Source organism: Neoarius graeffei, chromosome 6 (assembly GCF_027579695.1).
Source record: "Neoarius graeffei isolate fNeoGra1 chromosome 6, fNeoGra1.pri, whole genome shotgun sequence".
NCBI classification, from domain to species: Eukaryota; Metazoa; Chordata; class Actinopteri; order Siluriformes; family Ariidae; genus Neoarius; species Neoarius graeffei.
Window position 1 is genome coordinate 98,781,107 of NC_083574.1, and position 24,810 is coordinate 98,805,916.

A 24,810-nucleotide genomic window follows, 5' to 3' on the forward strand; every position below is an offset into this window, starting at 1 on the left:
TCTGTTTGGGGCCGAATCTTTAACTTTACCTGTAATATTAATACACATCGTGCGCTCCTGCTAAAGAAATAACAATAATCTGAAGAGTTTATGCTTGTTAGGTTTATTTAGCTGCTTCACATGCTAAGCTATTTAATCTGAATCAGTGGAATCATATGGAATCGACCGTAAAGCTTCAGAGCGAGTCGAATGCGTGGAACTGGAGAGTCGACTCTTTTCTATAGAGCATTAACAGGCAAGTTAAATGAATCACATGGAACCGACTCCTGCGGATTGGAGCGTGTCGACTCTTCACTCGCAGTGCCTTGGAGAACCGAATCTTTTCTCCCGCCCACACAGCCTGACGGCTCATTGCGCATGCGCGCGCGGTTGCTGGCGCAGAGAGCTTATTATTATTATTCCCTGAAACGGATCCGTTCCTGTTCCGAGCGGTTCTGTTTGGGTTGGTGAGCGGGGGCGGGCGCGCGCCTTGTGTTCCGGCGGTGATGTAAGGTGAGAGCCCGTTAGAGAGGAAGATGGCGGAGGGGGATCTGTCCCCGGGGCTGCCGCGGTGCCGCTCCGGTTCCGACTCGGACGGAGAGCTGTGGCTCAGTCTAGCGCGGGCCAAAACGCGCTCGTACGGCAGCACGGCCAGCGTGACGGCGACGCTCGGGGAGCGATACACCGAGCACCGGGTGGCGGACGGAGACACGCTGCAGGGCATCGCGCTCAGATACGGGGTCACGGTAAGAGGAGCCGCTCCCCCCCCCCCTCTCTCTCTTTCTATTCTATTCTTTTATTCTGCTTCCGGTCCAAAAACAACCACAACAACAACACTGCGCTCGTGCGCGGGACTCAGGCTGAGCGCGAGCACTGCTGCAAACAGAACGCGCGCTGACGTCATCGCGGCCCTTTTCATGGGCGCCTGGATGATGCGCGCGAGCTGCTCGGCCTGTTAGCCCGTTAGCTACAGAACCGGCAGCCCTGCTGAGGGCACGAGCTCATCTACTGCCCTGCGGGGGCGGAGTTACAACCCCAGATACACTGCAGTGTTTATAACGCACACTGCAGGGTTTATAACGCACACTACAGGGTTTATAACGCAATCCCCTACACACTACAGGGATTATAACGCACACTACAGGGTTCATAACACACACAACACACTACAGGGTTCATAACGTACACTACACACTACAGGGTTCATAACGCACACTACAGGGTTCATAACGCAGTCCCCTACACACTACAGGGTTTATAACGCAATCCCCTACACACTACAGGGTTCATAACGCAATCCTCTACACACTACAGGGTTCATAACGCACACTACAGGGTTCATAACGTACACTACACACTACAGGGTTCATAACGCACACTACAGGGTTCATAACGCAGTCCCCTACACACTACAGGGTTTATAACGCAATCCCCTACACACTACAGGGTTCATAACGCAATCCTCTACACACTACAGGGTTCATAACACACACAACACACTACAGGGTTCATAACGTACACTACACACTACAGGGATTATAACGCACACTACAGGGTTCATAACACACACAACACACTACAGGGTTCATAACGTACACTACACACTACAGGGTTCATAACGCACACTACAGGGTTCATAACGCAGTCCCCTACACACTACAGGGTTTATAACGCAATCCCCTACACACTACAGGGTTCATAACGCAATCCTCTACACACTACAGGGTTCATAACGCACACTACAGGGTTCATAACGCAATCCCCTACACACTACAGGGTTCATAACACAATCCCCTACACACTACAAGGTTTATAACGCAATGCCCTACACACTACAGGGTTTATAACGCAATCCCATACACACTACAGGGTTCATAACTCAATCCCCTACACACTACAGGGTTCATAACACACACTACAGGGTTCATAACACAATCCCCTACACACTACAAGGTTTATAACGCAATGCCCTACACACTACAGGGTTTATAACGCAATCCCCTACACACTACAAGGTTTATAACGCAATGCCCTACACACTACAGGGTTCATAACGCAATCCCCTACACACTACAGGGTTCATAACTCAATCCCCTACACACTACAGGGTTCATAACACACACTACAGGGTTCATAACGCAATCCCCTACACACTACAGGGTTTATAACGCACACTACAGGGTTCATAACGCACACAACACACTACAGGGTTCATAACGTACACTACACTCTACAGGGTTCATAACGCACACTACAGGGTTCATAACGTACACTACAGGGTTCATAACGCACACTACACACTACAGGGTTTATAACGCACACTACAGGGTTCATAACGCACACTACACACTGCAGGGTTCATAATGCACACTACAGGGTTCATAACGCACACTACAGGGTTCATAACGCACACTACAGGGTTCATAACGCACACTACACACTACAGGGTTTATAACGCACACTACAGGGTTCATAACACACACTACAGGGTTCATAATGCACACTACACACTACAGGGTTTAGAACGCACACTACAGGGTTCATAACGCACACTACAGGGTTTATAACGCACACTACAGAGTTCATAACGCACACTACAGGGTTCATAATGCACACTACACACTACAGGGTTCATAACGCACAATACAGGGTTCATAACGCACACTACACACTACAGGGTTCATAACGCACACTACACGGTTCATAATGCACACTACAGGGTTCATAACGCACACTACAGGGTTCATAACGCACACTACACACTGCAGGGTTCATAACGCAATCCCCTACACACTACAGGGTTCATAACGCACACTACAGGGTTTATAACACACACTACACACTACAGGGTTCATAACGCAGTCCCCTACACACTACAGGGTTTATAACGCAATCCCCTACACACTACAGGGTTCATAACGCAATCCTCTACACACTACAGGGTTCATAACGCACACTACAGGGTTCATAACGCACACTACACACTACAGGGTTCATAACGCAATCCCCTACACACTACAGGGTTCATAACGCACACTACAGGGTTTATAACACACACTACACACTACAGGGTTCATAACGCAGTCCCCTACACACTACAGGGTTTATAACGCAATCCCCTACACACTACAGGGTTCATAACGCAATCCTCTACACACTACAGGGTTCATAACGCACACTACAGGGTTCATAACGCAATCCCCTACACACTACAGGGTTTATAACGCACACTACAGGGTTCATAACGCACACTACAGGGTTCATAATGCACACTACACACTACAGGGTTCATAACGCACAATACAGGGTTCATAACGCACACTACACACTACAGGGTTTATAACGCACACTACACGGTTCATAACGCACACTACAGGGTTCATAACGCACACTACAGGGTTCATAACGCACACTACACACTGCAGGGTTCATAACGCAATCCCCTACACACTACAGGGTTCATAACGCACACTACAGGGTTTATAACACACTACACACTACAGGGTTCATAACGCAGTCCCCTACACACTACAGGGTTTATAACGCAGTCCCCTACACACTACAGGGTTCATAACGCAATCCTCTACACACTACAGGGTTCATAACGCACACTACAGGGTTCATAACGCACACTACACACTGCAGGGTTCATAACGCAATCCCCTACACACTACAGGGTTCATAACGCACACTACAGGGTTTATAACACACACTACACACTACAGGGTTCATAACGCAGTCCCCTACACACTACAGGGTTTATAACGCAATCCCCTACACACTACAGGGTTCATAACGCAATCCTCTACACACTACAGGGTTCATAACGCACACTACAGGGTTCATAACGCAATCCCCTACACACTACAGGGTTCATAACACAATCCCCTACACACTACAAGGTTTATAACGCAATGCCCTACACACTACAGGGTTTATAACGCAATCCCATACACACTACAGGGTTCATAACGCACACTACAGGGTTCATAACGCAATCCCCTACACACTACAGGGTTCATAACTCAATCCCCTACACACTACAGGGTGCATAACACACACTACAGGGTTCATAACGCAATCCCCTACACACTACAGGGTTTATAACGCACACTACAGGGTTTATAACGCAATCCCCTACACACTACAGGGTTTATAACGCACACTACAGGGTTCATAACGCACACAACACACTACAGGGTTCATAACGTACACTACACACTACAGGGTTCATAACGCACACTACAGGGTTCATAACGCACACTACACACTGCAGGGTTCATAATGCACGCTACAGGGTTCATAACGCACACTACAGGGTTCATAACGCACACTACAAGGTTCATAACGCACACTTCAGGGTTCATAACGCACACTACACACTACAGGGTTTATAACGCACACTACAGGGTTCATAACGCACACTACACACTGCAGGGTTCATAACGCACACTACAGGGTTTATAACACACTACACACTACAGGGTTCATAACGCAGTCCCCTACACACTACAGGGTTTATAACGCAGTCCCCTACACACTACAGGGTTCATAACGCAATCCTCTACACACTACAGGGTTCATAACGCACACTACAGGGTTCATAACGCACACTACACACTGCAGGGTTCATAACGCAATCCCCTACACACTACAGGGTTCATAACGCACACTACAGGGTTTATAACACACACTACACACTACAGGGTTCATAACGCAGTCCCCTACACACTACAGGGTTTATAACGCAATCCCCTACACACTACAGGGTTCATAACGCAATCCTCTACACACTACAGGGTTCATAACGCACACTACAGGGTTCATAACGCAATCCCCTACACACTACAGGGTTCATAACACAATCCCCTACACACTACAAGGTTTATAACGCAATGCCCTACACACTACAGGGTTTATAACGCAATCCCATACACACTACAGGGTTCATAACGCACACTACAGGGTTCATAACGCAATCCCCTACACACTACAGGGTTCATAACTCAATCCCCTACACACTACAGGGTGCATAACACACACTACAGGGTTCATAACGCAATCCCCTACACACTACAGGGTTTATAACGCACACTACAGGGTTTATAACGCAATCCCCTACACACTACAGGGTTTATAACGCACACTACAGGGTTCATAACGCACACAACACACTACAGGGTTCATAACGTACACTACACACTACAGGGTTCATAACGCACACTACAGGGTTCATAACGCACACTACACACTGCAGGGTTCATAATGCACGCTACAGGGTTCATAACGCACACTACAGGGTTCATAACGCACACTACAAGGTTCATAACGCACACTTCAGGGTTCATAACGCACACTACACACTACAGGGTTTATAACGCACACTACAGGGTTCATAACGCACACTACACACTGCAGGGTTCATAATGCACACTACAGGGTTAATAACGCACACTACAGGGTTCATAACGCACACTACAGGGTTCATAACGCAATCCCCTACACACTACAGGGTTTATAACGCACACTACAGGGTTCATAACGCACACTACAGGGTTCATAATGCACACTACACACTACAGGGTTTAGAACGCACACTACAGGGTTCATAACGCACACTACAGGGTTTATAACGCACACTACAGGGTTCATAACGCACACTACAGGGTTCATAATGCACACTACACACTACAGGGTTCATAACGCACACTACAGGGTTCATAACGCACACTACACACTACAGGGTTTATAACGCACACTACACGGTTCATAACGCACACTACAGGGTTCATAACACACACTACACACTGCAGGGTTCATAACGCAATCCCCTACACACTACAGGGTTCATAACGCACACTACAGGGTTTATAACACACACTACACACTACAGGGTTCATAACGCAGTCCCCTACACACTACAGGGTTTATAACGCAATCCCCTACACACTACAGGGTTCATAACGCAATCCTCTACACACTACAGGGTTCATAACGCACACTACAGGGTTCATAACGCAATCCCCTGCACACTACAGGGTTCATAACGCAATCCCCTACACACTACAAGGTTTATAACGCAATGTCCTACACACTACAGGGTTTATAACGCAATCCCATACACACTACAGGGTTCATAACGCACACTACAGGGTTCATAACGCAATCCCCTACACACTACAGGGTTCATAACTCAATCCCCTACACACTACAGGGTTCATAACACACACTACAGGGTTCATAACGCAATCCCCTACACACTACAGGGTTTATAACGCACACTACAGGGTTTATAACGCAATCCCCTACACACTACAGGGTTTATAACGCACACTACAGGGTTCATAACGCAATCCCCTACACACTACAGGGTTCATAACGCACACTACAGAGTTCATAACGCACACTACAGGGTTCATAACGCACACTACACACTACAGGGTTTATAACGCACACTACAGGGTTCATAACGCACACTACACACTGCAGGGTTCATAATGCACACTACAGGGTTCATAACGCACACTACAGGGTTCATAACGCACACTTCACACTACAGGGTTCATAACGCACACTACAGGGTTCATAACGCACACTACAGGGTTCATAACGCACACTACACACTACAGGGTTCATAACGCACACTACAGGGTTCATAACGTACACTACAGGGTTTATAACGCACACTACAGGGTTCATAACTCACACTACAGGGTTCATAATGCACACTACACACTACAGGGTTCATAACGCACACTACACACTGCAGGGTTTATAACGCACACTACAGGGTTCATAACGCAGTCCCCTACACACTACAGGGTTTATAACGCAATCCCCTACACACTACAGGGTTCATAACGCAATCCTCTACACACTACAGGGTTCATAACGCACACTACAGGGTTCATAACGCAATCCCCTACACACTACAGGGTTCATAACGCAATCCCCTACACACTACAAGGTTTATAACGCAATGCCCTACACACTACAGGGTTTATAACGCAATCCCATACACACTACAGGGTTCATAACGCACACTACAGGGTTCATAACGCAATCCCCTACACACTACAGGGTTCATAACTCAATCCCCTACACACTACAGGGTTCATAACACACACTACAGGGTTCATAACGCAATCCCCTACACACTACAGGGTTTATAACGCACACTACAGGGTTTATAACGCAATCCCCTACACACTACAGGGTTTATAACGCACACTACAGGGTTCATAACGCACACAACACACTACAGGGTTCATAACGTACACTACACACTACAGGGTTCATAACGCACACTACAGGGTTCATAACGCACACTACACACTGCAGGGTTCATAATGCACACTACAGGGTTCATAACGCACACTACAGGGTTCATAACGCACACTACAAGGTTCATAACGCACACTTCAGGGTTCATAACGCACACTACACACTACAGGGTTTATAACGCACACTACAGGGTTCATAACGCACACTACACACTGCAGGGTTCATAATGCACACTACAGGGTTAATAACGCACACTACAGGGTTCATAACGCACACTACGGGGTTCATAACGCACACTACACACTACAGGGTTTATAACGCACACTACAGGGTTCATAACGCACACTACAGGGTTCATAATGCACACTACACACTACAGGGTTTAGAACGCACACTACAGGGTTCATAACGCACACTACAGGGTTTATAACGCACACTACAGGGTTCATAACGCACACTACAGGGTTCATAATGCACACTACACACTACAGGGTTCATAACGCACACTACAGGGTTCATAACGCACACTACACACTACAGGGTTTATAACGCACACTACACGGTTCATAACGCACACTACAGGGTTCATAACGCACACTACAGGGTTCATAACGCACACTACACACTGCAGGGTTCATAACGCACACTACAGGGTTTATAACACACACTACAGGGTTCATAACGCAGTCCCCTACACACTACAGGGTTTATAACGCAATCCCCTACACACTACAGGGTTCATAACGCAATCCTCTACACACTACAGGGTTCATAACGCACACTACAGGGTTCATAACGCAATCCCCTGCACACTACAGGGTTCATAACGCAATCCCCTACACACTACAAGGTTTATAACGCAATGTCCTACACACTACAGGGTTTATAACGCAATCCCATACACACTACAGGGTTCATAACGCACACTACAGGGTTCATAACGCAATCCCCTACACACTACAGGGTTCATAACTCAATCCCCTACACACTACAGGGTTCATAACACACACTACAGGGTTCATAACGCAATCCCCTACACACTACAGGGTTTATAACGCACACTACAGGGTTTATAACGCAATCCCCTACACACTACAGGGTTTATAACGCACACTACAGGGTTCATAACGCAATCCCCTACACACTACAGGGTTCATAACGCACACTACAGGGTTCATAACGCACACTACAGGATTCATAACGCACACTACACACTACAGGGTTTATAACGCACACTACAGGGTTCATAACGCACACTACACACTGCAGGGTTCATAATGCACACTACAGGGTTCATAACGCACACTACAGGGTTCATAACGCACACTTCACACTACAGGGTTCATAACGCACACTACAGGGTTCATAACGCACACTACAGGGTTCATAATGCACACTACACACTACAGGGTTCATAACGCACACTACAGGGTTCATAACGTACACTACAGGGTTTATAACGCACACTACAGGGTTCATAACTCACACTACAGGGTTCATAATGCACACTACACACTACAGGGTTCATAACGCACACTACACACTGCAGGGTTTATAACGCACGCTACAGGGTTGATAACGCACACTACAGGGTTTATAACGCACACTACAGGGTTGATAACGCACACTACAGGGTTCATAATGCACACTACACACTACAGGGTTCATAACGCACACTACAGGGTTCATAACACACACTACACACTACAGGGTTCATAACGCACACTACAGGGTTCATAACGCACACTACACGGTTCATAACGCACACTACAGGGTTCATAACGCACACTACACACTACAGGGTTCATAACGCAATCCCCTTCACACTACAGGCTTCATAACGCACACTACAGTGTTTATAACGCACACTACACACTACAGGGTTCATAACGCACACTACAGGTTTCATAACGCACACTACAGGGTTTATAACACACACTACACACTACAGGGTTCATAACGCAGTCCCCTACACACTACAGGGTTTATAACGCAATCCCCTACACACTACAGGGTTCATAACGCAATCCTCTACACACTACAGGATTCATAACGCACACTACAGGGTTCATAATGCAATCCCCTACACACTACAGGGTTCATAACACAATCCCCTACACACTACAGGGTTCATAACGCAATCCCCTACACACTGCAGGGTTCATAACGCAATCCCCTACACACTACAAGGTTTATAACGCAATGCCCTACACACTACAGGGTTTATAACGCAATCCCCTACACACTACAGGGTTCATAACGCACACTACAGGGTTCATAACGCAATCCCCTACACACTACAGGGTTCATAACTCAATCCCCTACATACTACAGGGTTCATAACACACACTACAGGGTTCATAACGCAATCCCCTACACACTACAGGGTTCATAATGCACACTACAGGGTTTATAACGCAATCCCCTACACACTACAGGGTTTATAACGCACACTACAGGGTTTATAACGCAATCCCCTACACACTACAGGGTTTATAACGCACACTACAGGGTTCATAACGCAGTCCCGTACACACTACAGGGTTCATAATGCACACTACAGGGTATATAACGCAATCCCCTACACACTACAGGGTTTATAACGCAATACCCTACACACTACAGGGTTCATAACGCACACTACATGGTTTATAACGCAATCCCCTACACACTACAGGGTTTATAACGCAATCCCCTACACACTACAGGGTTTATAATGCAATTCCCTCCACACTGCAGGGTTTATAACGCAATCCCCTATGCACTACAGGGTTTATAACGCAATCCCCTACGCACTACAGGGTTTATAACGCAATGCCCTACACACTACAGGGTTCATAACGCAATCCCCTACACACTACAGGGTTCATAACGCACACTACAGGGTTCATAACGCAATCCCCTACACACTACAGGGTTCATAACGCAATCCCCTACACACTACAGGGTTCATAACGCAGTCCCCTACACACTACAGGGTTTATAACGCAATCCCCTACGCACTACAGGGTTTATAACGCAATCCCCTACACACTACAGGGTTTATAATGCAATTCCCTCCACACTACAGGGTTTATAACGCAATCCCCTACGCACTACAGGGTTTATAACGCAATCCCCTACGCACTACAGGGTTTATAACGCAATCCCCTATGCACTACAGGGTTTATAACGCACACTACAGGGTTCATAACGCACACTACACACTACAGGGTTCATAACGCACACTACAGGGTTCATAACGCACACTACACACTACAGGGTGTATCACTGTAAACCCGAATAAGTTGAGTTTACTTAAAAAAATTGAGGAAAGTGGTTGCCTTAAAAAAAAAAGTAATTATTAATGATTGAATTGAGTACCTTAAACTTACCAGAAGATTGTAAGTTTAAGGTACTCAATTCAATCATTAATAATTACTTATTTTTTTTAAGGCAACCACTTTCCTCAATTTTTTTAAGTAAACTCAACTTATTCGGGTTTACAGTGTATAACACACACTACAGGGTTTATAACGCACACTACAGGGTTTATAATGCGATCCCCTACGCACTACAGGGTTTATAACGCACACTTCAGGGTTTATAACGCAATCCCCTATGCACTACAGGGTTTATAACGCAATCCCCTATGCACTACAGGGTTTATAAACCGTTATGTCCTCCCCTACGCACTACAGGGTTTATAACGCAATCCCCTACGCACTACAGGGTTTATAACGCAATCCCCTATGCATTACAGGGTTTATAACGCACACTACAGGGTTCATAACGCACACTACACACTACAGGGTGTATAACACACACTACAGGGTTTATAACGCACACTACAGGGTTTATAATGCGATCCCCTACGCACTACAGGGTTTATAACGCACACTACAGGGTTTATAACGCAATCCCCTATGCACTACAGGGTTTATAACGCAATCCCCTATGCACTACAGGGTTTATAAACCGTTATGTCCTCCCCTACACACTACAGGGTTTATAACGCAATCCCCTACACACTACAGGGTTTATAACGCAATCCCCTATGCACTACAGGGTTCATAACGCACACTACAGGGTACATAACGCACACTACACAGTACAGGGTTTATAATGCACACTACAGGGTTTATAACGCAATCCCCTACGAACTACAGGGTTTATAAACCGTTATGTCCTCCCCTACACACTACAGGGTTTATAATGCACACTACAGGGTTCATAACGCACACTACACACTTTTGGGTTTATAACGCACACTACAGGGTTTATAACGCACACTACAGGGTCTAGCAGATGTATAGAGCACTGCTTAGGGTCTAGTGGATGTAAAGAGCACTACTTAGGGTCTAGCAGATGTATAGAGCACTACTTAGGGTCTAGCAGATGTGTAGAGCACTACTTAGGGTATAGCGGATGTATAGAGCACTACTTAGGGTCTAGCAGATGTATAGAGCACTACTTAGGGTCTAGCAGATGTATACAGCACTACTTAGGGTCTAGCAGATGTATAGAGCACTACTTAGGGTCTAGCGGATGTATAGTTCACCACGTAAGGTCTAGCAGATGTATAGAGCACTACTTACGGTCTAGAGGATGTATAGAGCACTACTTAGGGTATAGCAGATGTATAGAGCACTACTTAGGGTATAGCGGATGTATAGAGCACTACTTAGGGTCTAGAGGATGTATAGAGCACTACTTAGGGTATAGCAGATGTATAGAGCACTACTTAGGGTATAGTGGATGTATAGAGCACTACTTAAGGTCTAGCGGATGTATAGAGCACTACTTAGGGTATAGCGGATGTATAGAGCACTACTTAGGGTATAGCGGATGTATAGAGCACTACTTAGGGTATAGCGGATGTATAGAGCACTACTTAAGGTCTAGCGGATGTACACAGCAAAATCCCCAGTGTTGAATTAACACCCTACTGTGTTTATATAGGTCCAGTTGGACACAAATTACCTCTGAAAGTGTTAATTCAACACTGAGGAATTTGCTGTGTATAGTTCACCATGTAAGGTCTAGCGGATGTATAGAGCACTACTTAGGGGCTAGCGGATGTATAGAGCACTACTTAGGGGCTAGCGGATGTATAGAGCACTACTTAGGGGCTAGCGGATGTGTAGTTCACCACTTGGGGTCTAGCGGATGTATGGAGCACCACCTAGGGTCTAGCGGATGTATAGTTCACCACTTAGGGTCTAGCGGATGTATGGAGCACCACCTAGGGTCTAGTGGATGTATAGAGCACTACTTAGGGTCTAGCAGATGTATAGCTCACCACTTAGGGTCTAGCGGATGTATGGAGCACCACCTAGGGTCTAGTGGATGTATAGAGCACCACTTTAGGGTCTAGCGGATGTATAGAGCACTACTTAGGGTCTAGTGGATGTATAGAGCACCACTTTAGGGTCTAGTGGATGTATAGAGCACCACTTTAGGGTCTAGTGGATGTATAGAGCACCACTTTAGGGTCTAGCGGATGTATAAATCACTACTTAGGGTCTAGTGGATGTATAGTTCACCACTTAAGGTCTAGCGGATGTATAGAGCACTACTTAGGGTCTAGAGGATGTATAGTTCACTACTTAGGGTCTTGCGGATGTATAGAGCACTCCTTAGGGTCTAGCAGATGTATAGAGCACTACTTAGGGTCTAGCCGATGTATAGAGCACTACTTAGTGTCTAGCAGATGTATAGAGCACTACTTAGGGTCTAGCAGATGTATAGAGCACTACTTAGGGTCTAGCAGATGTATAGAGCACTACTTAAGGTCTAGCAGATGTATAGAGCACTACTTAAGGTCTAGCAGATGTATAGTTCACCACTTAGGATCTAGCGGATGTATGGAGCACCACCTTGGGTCTAGTGGATGTATAGAGCACTACTTAGGGTCTAGCAGATGTATAGAGCACTACTTAGGGTCTAGCAGATGTATAGTTCACCACTTAGGGTCTAGTGGATGTATGGAGCACCACCTAGGGTCTAGTGGATGTATAGAGCACTACTTAGGGTCTAGCGGATGTATAGAGCATTACTTAGGGTCTAGCGGATGTATAAAGCACTACTTAGGGTCTAGAGGATGTATAGTTCACCACTTAAGGTCTAGCGGAAGTATAGATCATTATTTAGGGTCTAGCGGATGTATAGTTCACTACTTAGGGTCTTGCAGATGTATAGAGCACTCCTTAGGGTCTAGTGGAGCACTCCTTAGGGTCTAGTGGATGTATAGAGCACTACTTAGGGTCTAGCGGATGTATAGAGCACTACTTAGGGTCTAGTGGATGTATAGAGCACTACTTAAGGTCTAGCGGATGTATAGAACACTATTTAGGGTCTAGCAGATGTATAGAGCACTACTTAGGGTCTAGCGGATGTATAGCTCACTACTGAGGGTCTAGTGGATGCATAGTTCACTATGTAGGGTCTAGTGGATGTATAGTTCACTACCTAGGGTCTAGCGGATGTATAGACACTACATAGGGTCTAGGAGATGTATAGAGCTCTACTTAGGGTCTAGCAGAGGTATAGTTCGCTACCTAGGGTCTAGCGGATGTATAGTTCACTACTTAGGGTCTAGTGGATGTATAGTGCACTACTCAGGGTTTGGGAGTGACGAGTTCTTATCCTCACTATGCCTTGGGCGTCTAGCGGATGTATAGTTCACTACTTAGGGTCTAGCGGATGTATAGAGCACTTCTTAGGGTCTAGTGGAGGTATAGTGCACTATGTAGGCTGTGAAGTAACTATTTGCCCTCGTATGTAGTGTGCTCATGTAGTGAGTAGGGAGCTGAATTCCATTCTACTTCCCCCACATGTAGTGCAGTATATAGGGATTAGAAGGCAGAGTATGCTTGTCTTGTGCATAGGGAGTTTGGTGCACTATGTAGGAAATGAAAGCAAACACTTCATGCTCCAGTGCCCTTAAAAACAGAGTTCATTAAAAATGTAGTGTACACTAGATCTGTACAGTGCAGTATATACAGTCAGGAAGCCATTATCATAGACCCTACCTGTAGTGCACTTCACACTGTGTAGGGTGCAGGGAGTTCCCATTGTAGGAGGTGTAGTACACTACGTAGGGTGAAGGCAGCATGTTGTGTGTAGTGTGCACTTCAATAACCTGTTAGTTACAGTGTTGCAAATGGCACCCTGTAAGCTATTAAGTGCACTATGTAGGGTGTAGGAGACATTACTTAATTCCTTCTGCACCTGTGTAGGGATGAAGGCGCTGTATTTGATCAAACGGCACTTTAGGGCACTAAGTAGGGTGTAGGAGCCATTTTGTAGTGCACCTCTGTGGGGCCTAAGAAACTGTGTTGCCATTGTTGTGCACTTGATAGGGTGCACTCATTTTTTGGACATATTTGGCTGATTTCAGTGCGTGATTAAAAATAATGGCGCCCCATGCCCTATCCTGGTGTGTGCTTATAGTTAGTGTGGTGTGTGTGTGTGTGTGTGTGTGTGTGTGCGTGTGTGTTCTCTCACGCAGATGGAGCAGATCAAACGTGCGAACAAGCTCTTCAGTAACGACTGCATTTTCCTGCGCCACAGCCTGAACATCCCGGTGCACACGGAGCGGCCGTCTCTCTTTAACGGACTGTCTCTGGAGTCACCGGACGGAGACGACTCGGCCCCTCAGGAATCTCCTCATGTCTCCTCTGTACCCTCCACCTCCCCCTCACCCCTCACTCCTCCTCCCCCTCCTACTCAGGCCCCCCCGGAGTCGACCCCGCGGCCCCCCCAGCCGGATGAGCTCTCTGCTAAGGACTATTTACACATGCTGGACTTGCAGATCACTCGCTCCAAACAGGCCGCCAGGAGACTCAAAGAGGACGAGACGAGGTGAGACGTGGGGACGAGGGCGTCTTTTAAACACCCGCAGGAACCCGGTGGGGTTTTCTGTCCTGTCTTAATGACGTTATAACTCATAATAACACGTCTGTGGTGCTTTAGTGTCAGTGTGAGTAGTCTTTATGTGTACAGTGGATGTAAAAGTTTACACGCCCCCATTCACACTCCAGGTTTTTGTGACGTAAAAATGAAATAAAACTAAATCCTGTCAGATTGTTCTTTCAGATCCATCTTTAATCTAAAATAGCAACCAACAAAATATACAGTAACCTAGTTGCAGAAGTATACACACCCTTTCATCACTGAAATTATTCTGATTAACGCCAAATAAAGATCAGCTGTTTCTCTCTGAGTTTCTTCGCATCTTCTTGGTTTCATCCGACTGCTGAACCTGAAGAGCTTGCCAGGTGTGTACAGGATCTCGCTGTGTGAAAGATCTCAATCAGAAGAGGTGTACAGAAGAATTTCAATAACATTAACTGGACCATGGAACAGGCTGAAGTCCTTCATCATCATCAAGTGGAGAAAATGGAACACCACAGTGACATCGCCACTAGAGGACGTCTCTTGAAAACTGATGAAAGGATTAGAACTGATGAAAATGATCAACGAGGCTGCTAAGGGACCTACAGCAACATTAAAGGAGATGCAGGAACATCTGATGAAAATATCTCTGGGCGATGGGGTTGGGTGGCTAGATGGAGGCACTTTTTCATGAAAAAAGCTCTAAATTACCCCAAACCATGTGGCAAAATGTGCAGAACTTTTACCAAGGTAGTTCTAAAATATATTTTTGGAGTAAAAAGACAGCTTATCATCCAAACATCACAATACTCATGGTGAAGCATGGTGGTAGAAGCATCAAGCTTTGGAGCTGCTTCTCTTCAGCTAGAACTGAGGATCTAAGATGAAGGGAATCATGGAGAGCTCCAAAGACCAATCTGTTCTGGAACGAATCCTCTGGTAGCTGAAGATGAAGAAACGTTTCAACTTCCAGCACAATAAAGACCCCATGATGACGATGATTAGATGGTTTTGGAATGAAGCTCAGCTCTAATCCTTCTGTGTAGAGGAGATCTGTTCACTATCTTGTAAGGAAGAGTGGAATAAAATGGCCAAATGAAGATGTGTGAAGTCGGTCGAGTCTTAACCAAAAACGCTGAGAGCTGTTTTAAAAGCGAAAGCTGCTCTAAAAAAAAGTGTTAGTGAAGGGGTGTGTATACTTATGCAACCAGGTGGTTGTACTATTTTTTTTCTTTCCTAAATCGTTTCTATTTTTATTTCCAATGTTGTTGATTTTCTGTTTTACGTTAAAGGTTGAAAAAGATATGATGATGATGATGATTTCATCTTGGTTTCATTTCATTATGTCACAAAAACCTGTTTTTCAGACGGGCGTGTCAGCCAAATGGGACAGAGAGCAGATTCTTAATCCAGGATTGTGAGTGATGCAGCTGATCCTGAGTCAGACTGTGTGTGTGTGTGTGTGTGTGTGTGTGTGTGTGTGTGTGTGTGTGTGTGTGTGTGTGTTTAACTCAAATAGGAAAAAAGTGCTGCAGGTGCGTCATGGTGCTGTTTCCTATTTTAAAGTAACGAATCAATAAGGCATTTTAATTTGATTCTTCAGCAGAGTTTTTCTTCTTGCTCGATAAATTATCTAAAGTTTTGGCACAGAGCACTACAGTGGTATGAAGTGTTTCTCATCCCAGCTGGGTCTCGTTCCTGCGCAGAGGATTGTGGGAGAGAGTGACGGGAGATCCAGTTCTTTTCACTGAGTCACATCTCTTGACTCAAATAAGAGTCGATTCGTTTGGCTCTCAAATGATTCACACAGAATGAAGATACTGAATAGTGAGGCTCGGGAACAAGATTCATATCAGGATCGTGTGTGTTAGAGAGAGAGAGATCACCAGGGAAACTGTCTGAGATATTTTTTGCCCTTTCATAGAGAGATAATTCACTGTGTGTAATTTACTGATGCTTTCAGGTGGAGGAGAATGAAAGGGCACATTAGGACACACACACGGTGTAACTGATACATGCGTCAGTGTGGTACTGGGAGAAAACAGATGATGAATTAATAATGAACACTGGAAAAATATCGCAGAGGTTCTTTCTTTTCTTTTTATTTCATTATTTGATTCATCATCTTTATTTTCTTCAGTCTCTCACTCATATTTCTTCATTTTTCCGCAATTTCCTTTTTATCATACTTTTTCTGTCTGTTTTTATATATTTTTTTCCTTCATTCATTCATTTATTTATTTATTTTCTTTTTCGTTATTTTAACCTCCTTTACCATCCTTTTTCTTTCTTTTATTATATCTTCTCTCTGCTTTTTTATCATAATGTTTTATAAAGTCTGTTATTTAAAACTGACGCACAACGAATTGCACATGAACTGTTATAGTGATGTTTATAAAACGTGTGTTGTGTTAGTTATCCGTGAGAAACCATGCGGAAAATCCATCAGCGACGGTTCGAACCTGCAATCCAGCCCCGTCGCTGCGCCACTGCAGTTCGTACAATAATTACAAAATCAGACTCTCGCACTAAAAACGGATCACAATTCATTTCAGATTCTTGGACTTTAATTCATTGGCTTGTGTGTGAGAGTGTGCGTATGTGAGAGAGGGAGAGCGCACGCTAGCATAATGGCTACTCATTCATGTCAACGCTACACACCTCAAGCGCCCCCTAGTGGCCAGGACACTGTCTGTAACCTGTAATCTGTATCTTTTCGCTTCGTTCACCTCCGTCTCAGGAACTGAGCCATGTTGTAGACTCTATTAAGATCTTCTACACCTGTCTCAAACTGACTAAAACATGACAGAAAGACTATCACTGAGTGCTTTTCAGGGGTGCCAATACATTTGAAAATGGCGTTTAGTAGTAGCTGTGTTCAAATTACACCATACAAGGTAGTTTTGTGTAGGGTGCCATTATTTTTGCAGCTGATTAACTGGTTTTGTGTGTGTGTGTGTTTACAGGGAGGATGAAGATCAGACACATGAGACGTCGTCTTATCAGGAGATATAACACACGTCTGATCACATGTATCGAAAGCTCAGACGATCGTATCACTCCATCCTTCCGTCCCTTTATCCTCACCCTTTATCTGTTAGTCTGTCTATATTTTCTTTAAATCTTGCTTTTATTGGTCTGTGAAGAAAATCAGGACTCGTCACCTTCACTGCCTTTCTATTATTATTATTATTATTTGTTGCTGTTTACATTCAGCTGTGTGTGACATTAAAGGGGTAATCTGTAGCTCAGAGCCCTGATACGACGATAAAATGAACCAAACACTCATTTATCCGTTACGTCTTTTTAAAAGCTGCTGTACAGAACCGAGATGCAATCGACCAAACAGACGCGGTTATTCAAATCTCTATTAATATCTGAAGTGTGTTTGAGTTGCTGTTTGCTCAATAAGACTATACAGCCGTGTGTGTGTGTGTGTGGCTGCTTGCTAACCTTTTAATTTGTTTTTATTTTATCTGTACAGGACTCTTATGTATGTTTTTGCAGTGTGAAGGTGAATTTAAATGATGTTGCTACTATTGTGTGCTTTTCGATTTTAAAAAGAAATCCTAATAAACATATCAGTAAATCAATATTAATCTAAATTTTTTTTATTTATGTCATGTGTTTTCTTTCTCATAGAATGTGATCATTACGTCAGACTTTATTAATATCCTGTTTCCAGCCGTAGACTCTCAAAAACACTCAGACACACCAACCACACCTTTAAAAGAAATGCAACGTTTATTCGCAATTCTGGAAAAAAGAGAAGAAATCGCAGTATTTACAGTGAAAAATACTCGATTGTGTTAGACGAGGTTAGATAATCCACAAGCAAGAGGGAAAATTAAGAAACAGGAACACAAATCGCTCAAGAGTCGCAGAGAAAATCAGGAAATTATTGTAGTTAGTTTGTTAAAATCTGAAATCAAACACAGATAAAATGCTAGCTTTATGCTAATACAGAGTACCGTATTTCCTGGAGTATTAGTTATAACAAAAAACAAACAAAGCAGCATCATCGTCATTGTATTTTACTTCCTGGAAAATGGCACTTCAGTGCCCCCTGGTGGTGTCGTCTAGCTTAGTGTTTGTCCTCTTTGGAATTACAATAAAAAACAACAATGATGTCACTAAGGATGACTACATGGTAACTGAGTGCAAAGCTAGTCAGCTAGCAAACATACCTAATGTTAATGCTGAACATGGTCGTCATGGTAACATTGTTATACTTTAACAGGACTGGCTGTTGTTAAATAGATCGGAAAGAAAATGAGGCTGTAGCTCAAGATACCAAAAATTCTAGCTTTCTAGCAGTTAGTTAACTGGTTAGTTAATAGTTTATCTGGTTTAGGTTTGACTTTAATAAATATGACATCCTAAACTAAAAGTTCCACTTTATATTATTTTTTATAAATAGGGTAATGTTAGTTTCGAGCTATGATCCGAGCTCAGTCCGTAGCTAATGTTCTGGTAGTTTTAGTTTGAGGTACAGTAATAGACTTATAAAATACTTCTATGTGACACATTATTCGGCAGTTACATTTTTACAGGTTTCCATGGTAACATATTAGCTATCAAGCTACTGTCAAAATCCCTGACAAATGCGTAAAAGAAAAATCAGCCTAACGCAAATCGTAAAGCAGTATCTCGATATTATTACGCATATGTCAGAGTTTTTATAGTAGCTGTGACTGTAAAGTAGCTAGCTTGATGGCTAACATTCCAATATAAATTCGTAAAAGTGTAACTTACAAATACCTTCTATATACAGTATCTCAAGGTACAACTGCCACAAGTGCATTGCTAGCATTAGCCCATTTAACCAGCAAGCTAATCATAACATTTCCCTTATCGTGACTTTATCGTATAGTTTCTGATATAACCAGGAAAATACGGTACATATCACGCTGCTGTACAGACACATAATGTAACATGAATACAAAAAGGTTGTTTCTGAAAAGAAAAGGGGAAAAAAATGGTAGTGCTAACATGAAAGTGTAAGAGTCAGTGTGAAATTCAGAGTTGCTTCCTACGATCGAACTATAAACCGTAAATATCTTACACTTCAGATTATTGTATCTTACGCGTATTTTATCCTTACAAGCCTAATCACCTATTGCTGATTATTTTGCGTTTTGTATGTATTGCGTTTTGAGATATTAATTTAGTGCTAATAAAATGTTTAGCTTCTTTTGTTTAATTTGGAAAGCTACTTCATGACGGAACGCATCAGACTAATTTTGCCAGTCGAATAAATTATGATTGTAAATGATTACGCGATAAATACACTGCGTCCTACAGGCTTCCGTAGATCCTCTTGATGATGTCGCCTTCATCCTTCTTGAGGATTCCCTTCTCGATGTACGTGTCCACCTGCTGGTCCATGAAGTCCCTCAGCTTGGACAGATCATAATCTGAAAAAGAAGAAGAAGAAAATTCCAGATGTTTTCTTATTGAGCTGCAACAGCGTGATTGATAAATAATTCAAACGGTAAAATCGGGTCGATCAGCGGAGACGCGTTCGGTGTGTTAAGATTCCTTCTGTGGTTTTGCACTGGAGCTACGAGGCTAATGGAGCTAACACAGAATGAAAGCTTGTGGCTAATGGGTTAGCATTGTGTAAACAGTGCACATACATGGCTACATTTGGGGTTATTTTTATCTCCTCATGGTTCGACTCCAGACATCATCAAAGGTCACGACTGCACACTGGCCTGAGTGCGCATGCGCACACGTGCACACACACACAGTTGCCTTACTACACTTGTGAAGACCCTCCACTGATATAGTCCAGTTTATTTGTATAGCGCTTTTAACAATAAACATTGTCACAAAGCAGCTTTACAGAATTTTAATAACTTAAAACATGAGCTAATTTTATTCCTAATCTATCCCCAGTGATGAAGCCTGTGGCGACGGTGGCAAGGAAAAACTCCCTCAGACGACATGAGGAAGAAACCTCGAGAGGAACCAGACTCAACAGGGAACCCATCCTCATTTGGGTGATAACAATGTGATTATAACAGTTTTAACAATATAATGACTAATGCAGGTAATTAACGCTGTCTGTAAATCTGACTCCAGTCGTTACCTCAGGAATCAAAAGTAAAATTTAAAAAATAAATCAAAAGTAAAATAAAAGTTTTCCTCATGAGGACGAGCCAGAAGTCAAAAGTGTCCGATTTTCCCGTCCTTTAGGATATTTGTTCTTTACCAAGATATAAAAACATGGTTACAGACACAAACACACACAGAGCCACGATTCACCCACACACTCCTGCTTCCCACAGCTTATCACACACACACACACACACACACACACACACACACACACACACACACACACACACACATCCGGCATTAGCCAAAATACTTCCCTCCATCTGTCTCTTTGCATACAGTGTGTGGGTGGCAATAGGGATGGAGTGATGAAGACAGGGATAGATGGAGAGATCTTTCTTCTTATCTACTTCCCACTTTCCAGCTCCTTGTCTTTCTTTTTTCATCTCTCCACTTCCATCCACTCCTCTCCATCCCTCTTTCTATCTCTGACTCTACTGACTCACCTCTCTCTCTCCAACTTAGATAGACAGATAGATACTTTATTCATCTCTCCATCAGTTATTTATATGATTAAATGATTATCATCAGTGTTTTATATAATAAATCATAATAAACACTGTGGGAAATTTTGATTCTCCGTTTTTATTCTCCATATCATTCACTTCACATCTCTCTCTCTCTCTCCCTCTCTGTTCTCTCTCTCTTTCTGTTCTCTCTCTGTGTGTTCTCTCTCTGTTGTCTCTGTTCTCTCTCTCTTTCTGTTCTCTCTCTGTGTGTTCTCTCTGTTGTCTCTGTTCTCTCTCTCTGTGTTCTCTCTCTCTGTTCTCTCTCTCTGTTCTCTCTCTGTTCTCTCTCTCTGTTGTCTGTGTTCTCTCTCTCTGTTCTCTCTCTGTTCTCTCTCTGTTGTCTGTTCTCTCTGTTGTCTGTTCTCTCTCTCTGTTCTCGCTTTCTGTTCTCGCTTTCTGTTCTCTCTCTTGTGTCTGTTCTCTCTCTCTTGTGTCTGTTCTCTCTCTCTCTGTTCTCTCTCTCTCTGTTCTCTCTCTCTTGTGTCTGTTCTCTCTCTCTCTGTTCTCTCTCTCTCTGTTCTCGCTTTCTGTTCTCTCTCTCTCTTGTGTCTGTTCTCTCTCTCTTGTGTCTGTTCTCTCTCTGTTCTCTCTCTCTCTGTTCTCTCTCTCTTGTGTCTGTTCTCTCTCTCTCTCTGTTCTCTCTCTCTCTCTGTTCTCGCTTTCTGTTCTCTCTCTGTTCTCTCTCTCTCTGTTCTCTCTCTCTTGTGTCTGTTCTCTCTCTCTCTGTTCTCGCTTTCTGTTCTCTCTCTCTCTGTTCTCTCTCTCTCTGTTCTCTCTCTCTTGTGTCTGTTCTCTCTCTCTCTCTGTTCTCTCTCTCTCTGTTCTCGCTTTCTGTTCTCTCTCTCTCTTGTGTCTGTTCTCTCTCTCGTGTCTGTTCTCTCTCTCTCTGTTCTCTCTCTCTGTTCTCTCTCTCTTGTGTCTGTTCTCTCTCTCTCTCTGTTCTCTCTCTCTCTCTGTTCTCGCTTTCTGTTCTCGCTTTCTGTTCTCTCTCTCTTGTGTCTGTTCTCTCTCTCTCTGTTCTCGCTTTCTGTTCTCGCTTTCTGTTCTCTCTCTCTTGTGTCTGTTCTCTCTCTCTGTTCTCTCTCTCTTGTGTCTGTTCTCTCTCTCTTGTGTCTGTTCTCTCTCTCTCTCTCTGTTCTCTCTCTCTCTGTTCTCGCTTTCTGTTCTCTCTCTCTCTTGTGTCTGTTCTCTCTCTCTCTCTGTTCTCGCTTTCTGTTCTCGCTTTCTGTTCTCTCTCTCTCTTGTGTCTGTTCTCTCTCTCTTGTGTCTGTTCTCTCTCTCTCTCTGTTCTCTCTCTCTCTGTTCTCTCTCTCTTGTGTCTGTTCTCTCTCTCTCTGTTCTCACTTTCTGTTCTCTCTCTCTCTTGTGTCTGTTCTCTCTCTCTCTCTCTGTTCTCTCTCTCTCTGTTCTCGCTTTCTGTTCTCTCTCTCTCTTGTGTCTGTTCTCTCTCTCGTGTCTGTTCTCTCTCTGTTCTCTCTCTCTCTGTTCTCTCTCTCTTGTGTCTGTTCTCTCTCTCTCTCTGTTCTCTCTCTCTCTGTTCTCGCTTTCTGTTCTCTCTCTGTTCTCTCTCTCTCTGTTCTCTCTCTCTTGTGTCTGTTCTCTCTCTCTCTGTTCTCTCTCTCTGTTCTCGCTTTCTGTTCTCTCTCTCTCTGTTCTCTCTCTCTCTGTTCTCTCTCTCTCTGTTCTCTCTCTCTTGTGTCTGTTCTCTCTCTCTCTCTGTTCTCTCTCTCTCTGTTCTCGCTTTCTGTTCTCTCTCTCTCTTGTGTCTGTTCTCTCTCTCTTGTGTCTGTTCTCTCTCTCTCTGTTCTCTCTCTCTGTTCTCTCTCTCTTGTGTCTGTTCTCTCTCTCTCTCTGTTCTCTCTCTCTCTCTGTTCTCGCTTTCTGTTCTCGCTTTCTGTTCTCTCTCTCTTGTGTCTGTTCTCTCTCTCTCTCTGTTCTCGCTTTCTGTTCTCGCTTTCTGTTCTCTCTCTCTTGTGTCTGTTCTCTCTCTCTGTTCTCTCTCTCTGTTCTCTCTCTCTGTTCTCTCTCTCTTGTGTCTGTTCTCTCTCTCTTGTGTCTGTTCTCTCTCTCTCTCTGTTCTCTCTCTCTCTGTTCTCGCTTTCTGTTCTCTCTCTCTCTTGTGTCTGTTCTCTCTCTCTCTCTGTTCTCGCTTTCTGTTCTCGCTTTCTGTTCTCTCTCTCTCTTGTGTCTGTTCTCTCTCTCTCTCTGTTCTCTCTCTCTGTTCTCTCTCTCTTGTGTCTGTTCTCTCTCTCTCTGTTCTCACTTTCTGTTCTCTCTCTCTCTTGTGTCTGTTCTCTCTCTCTCTCTCTGTTCTCTCTCTCTGTTCTCGCTTTCTGTTCTCGCTTTCTGTTCTCTCTCTCTGTTCTCTCTCTCTGTTCTCTCTCTCTGTTCTCTCTCTCCTCGGTCTTAATCACAATAGAAACCCTGTTTATCCTCCTGTAGATTTCAGGCTGATGGCGTGATTCAGATTGGATTGTTTCTGATTTTTATTCGGTGTCTTTAATCCTTATTCTCATTGTAAACCTCCTTCATAAAAACTCCCAGCTGTAGAGTTCTACAGACAGCCTTTACCTTCCAGTTTTAACCTTTTACACTATAAATGAGAAGCGACACGACTGACACACACACTTACGGAGCACACACTGAATAAAGAACCCTCTTTTGTGTTCTCAACAAAAGCTCTGCATGTCTATAATCAGCCTGAGTTCATTAAGCCTCATGAATATGAATTTGCGACTGTGTACAAAGCGACCTATCGTCTCCTCCGCTGGCCCACGCTCATTAGAATCACAGATTCACACACACAAAAGAGACTCTAATTGAAGAAAATGAGGCGGAACATCAGAGGAAACGCTGCTCAGCTCTGCGTCTCGATGTTATCTGGGACCCGAGTTTGTATAATATATCGTGAACAAGTGTAATAGTATAATAACAATGATTATGTGTGCACACAAACAGCCGTATTACGATTTTACAGTCACGAGAGCATACACTTCTCTCAAATGAATCATCTCATTATCTTGAGAAAATTTCCCTG

The 24,810-nt window shown here is 44.0% G+C and overlaps 2 protein-coding genes across 3 annotated transcripts in view; one reads left to right on the forward strand and one right to left on the reverse strand.

Moving 5' to 3' along the window:
• Positions 1 to 313: 313 nt before the first annotated feature.
• Positions 314 to 18,734, forward strand: lysmd2 (LysM, putative peptidoglycan-binding, domain containing 2). Of its 2 annotated transcripts, XM_060924232.1 has the most exons (4): positions 314 to 725; positions 14,756 to 15,108; positions 16,509 to 16,558; positions 18,108 to 18,734. In XM_060924232.1, exons 1-4 carry the CDS (start codon positions 516 to 518, stop codon positions 18,260 to 18,262), a joined length of 768 nt encoding a protein of 255 aa, XP_060780215.1. In that variant the 5' UTR covers positions 314 to 515; the 3' UTR covers positions 18,263 to 18,734. The 2 variants fall into 2 exon arrangements, with proteins under 2 accessions (XP_060780215.1, XP_060780216.1); XM_060924233.1 differs by lacking the exon at positions 16,509 to 16,558 and having other exon boundaries at positions 315 to 725; positions 18,108 to 18,241.
• Positions 18,735 to 18,866: 132 nt separating this feature from the next.
• Positions 18,867 to 24,810, reverse strand: part of scg3 (secretogranin III) — a 28,221-nt gene continuing 22,277 nt past the window's right edge. Inside the window, exon 12 of the mRNA XM_060923066.1 lies at positions 18,867 to 20,558. Coding sequence (XP_060779049.1) covers positions 20,440 to 20,558 — 119 coding nt within the window. The 3' untranslated portion in view covers positions 18,867 to 20,439. The remainder of the gene's footprint in view (positions 20,559 to 24,810) is intronic.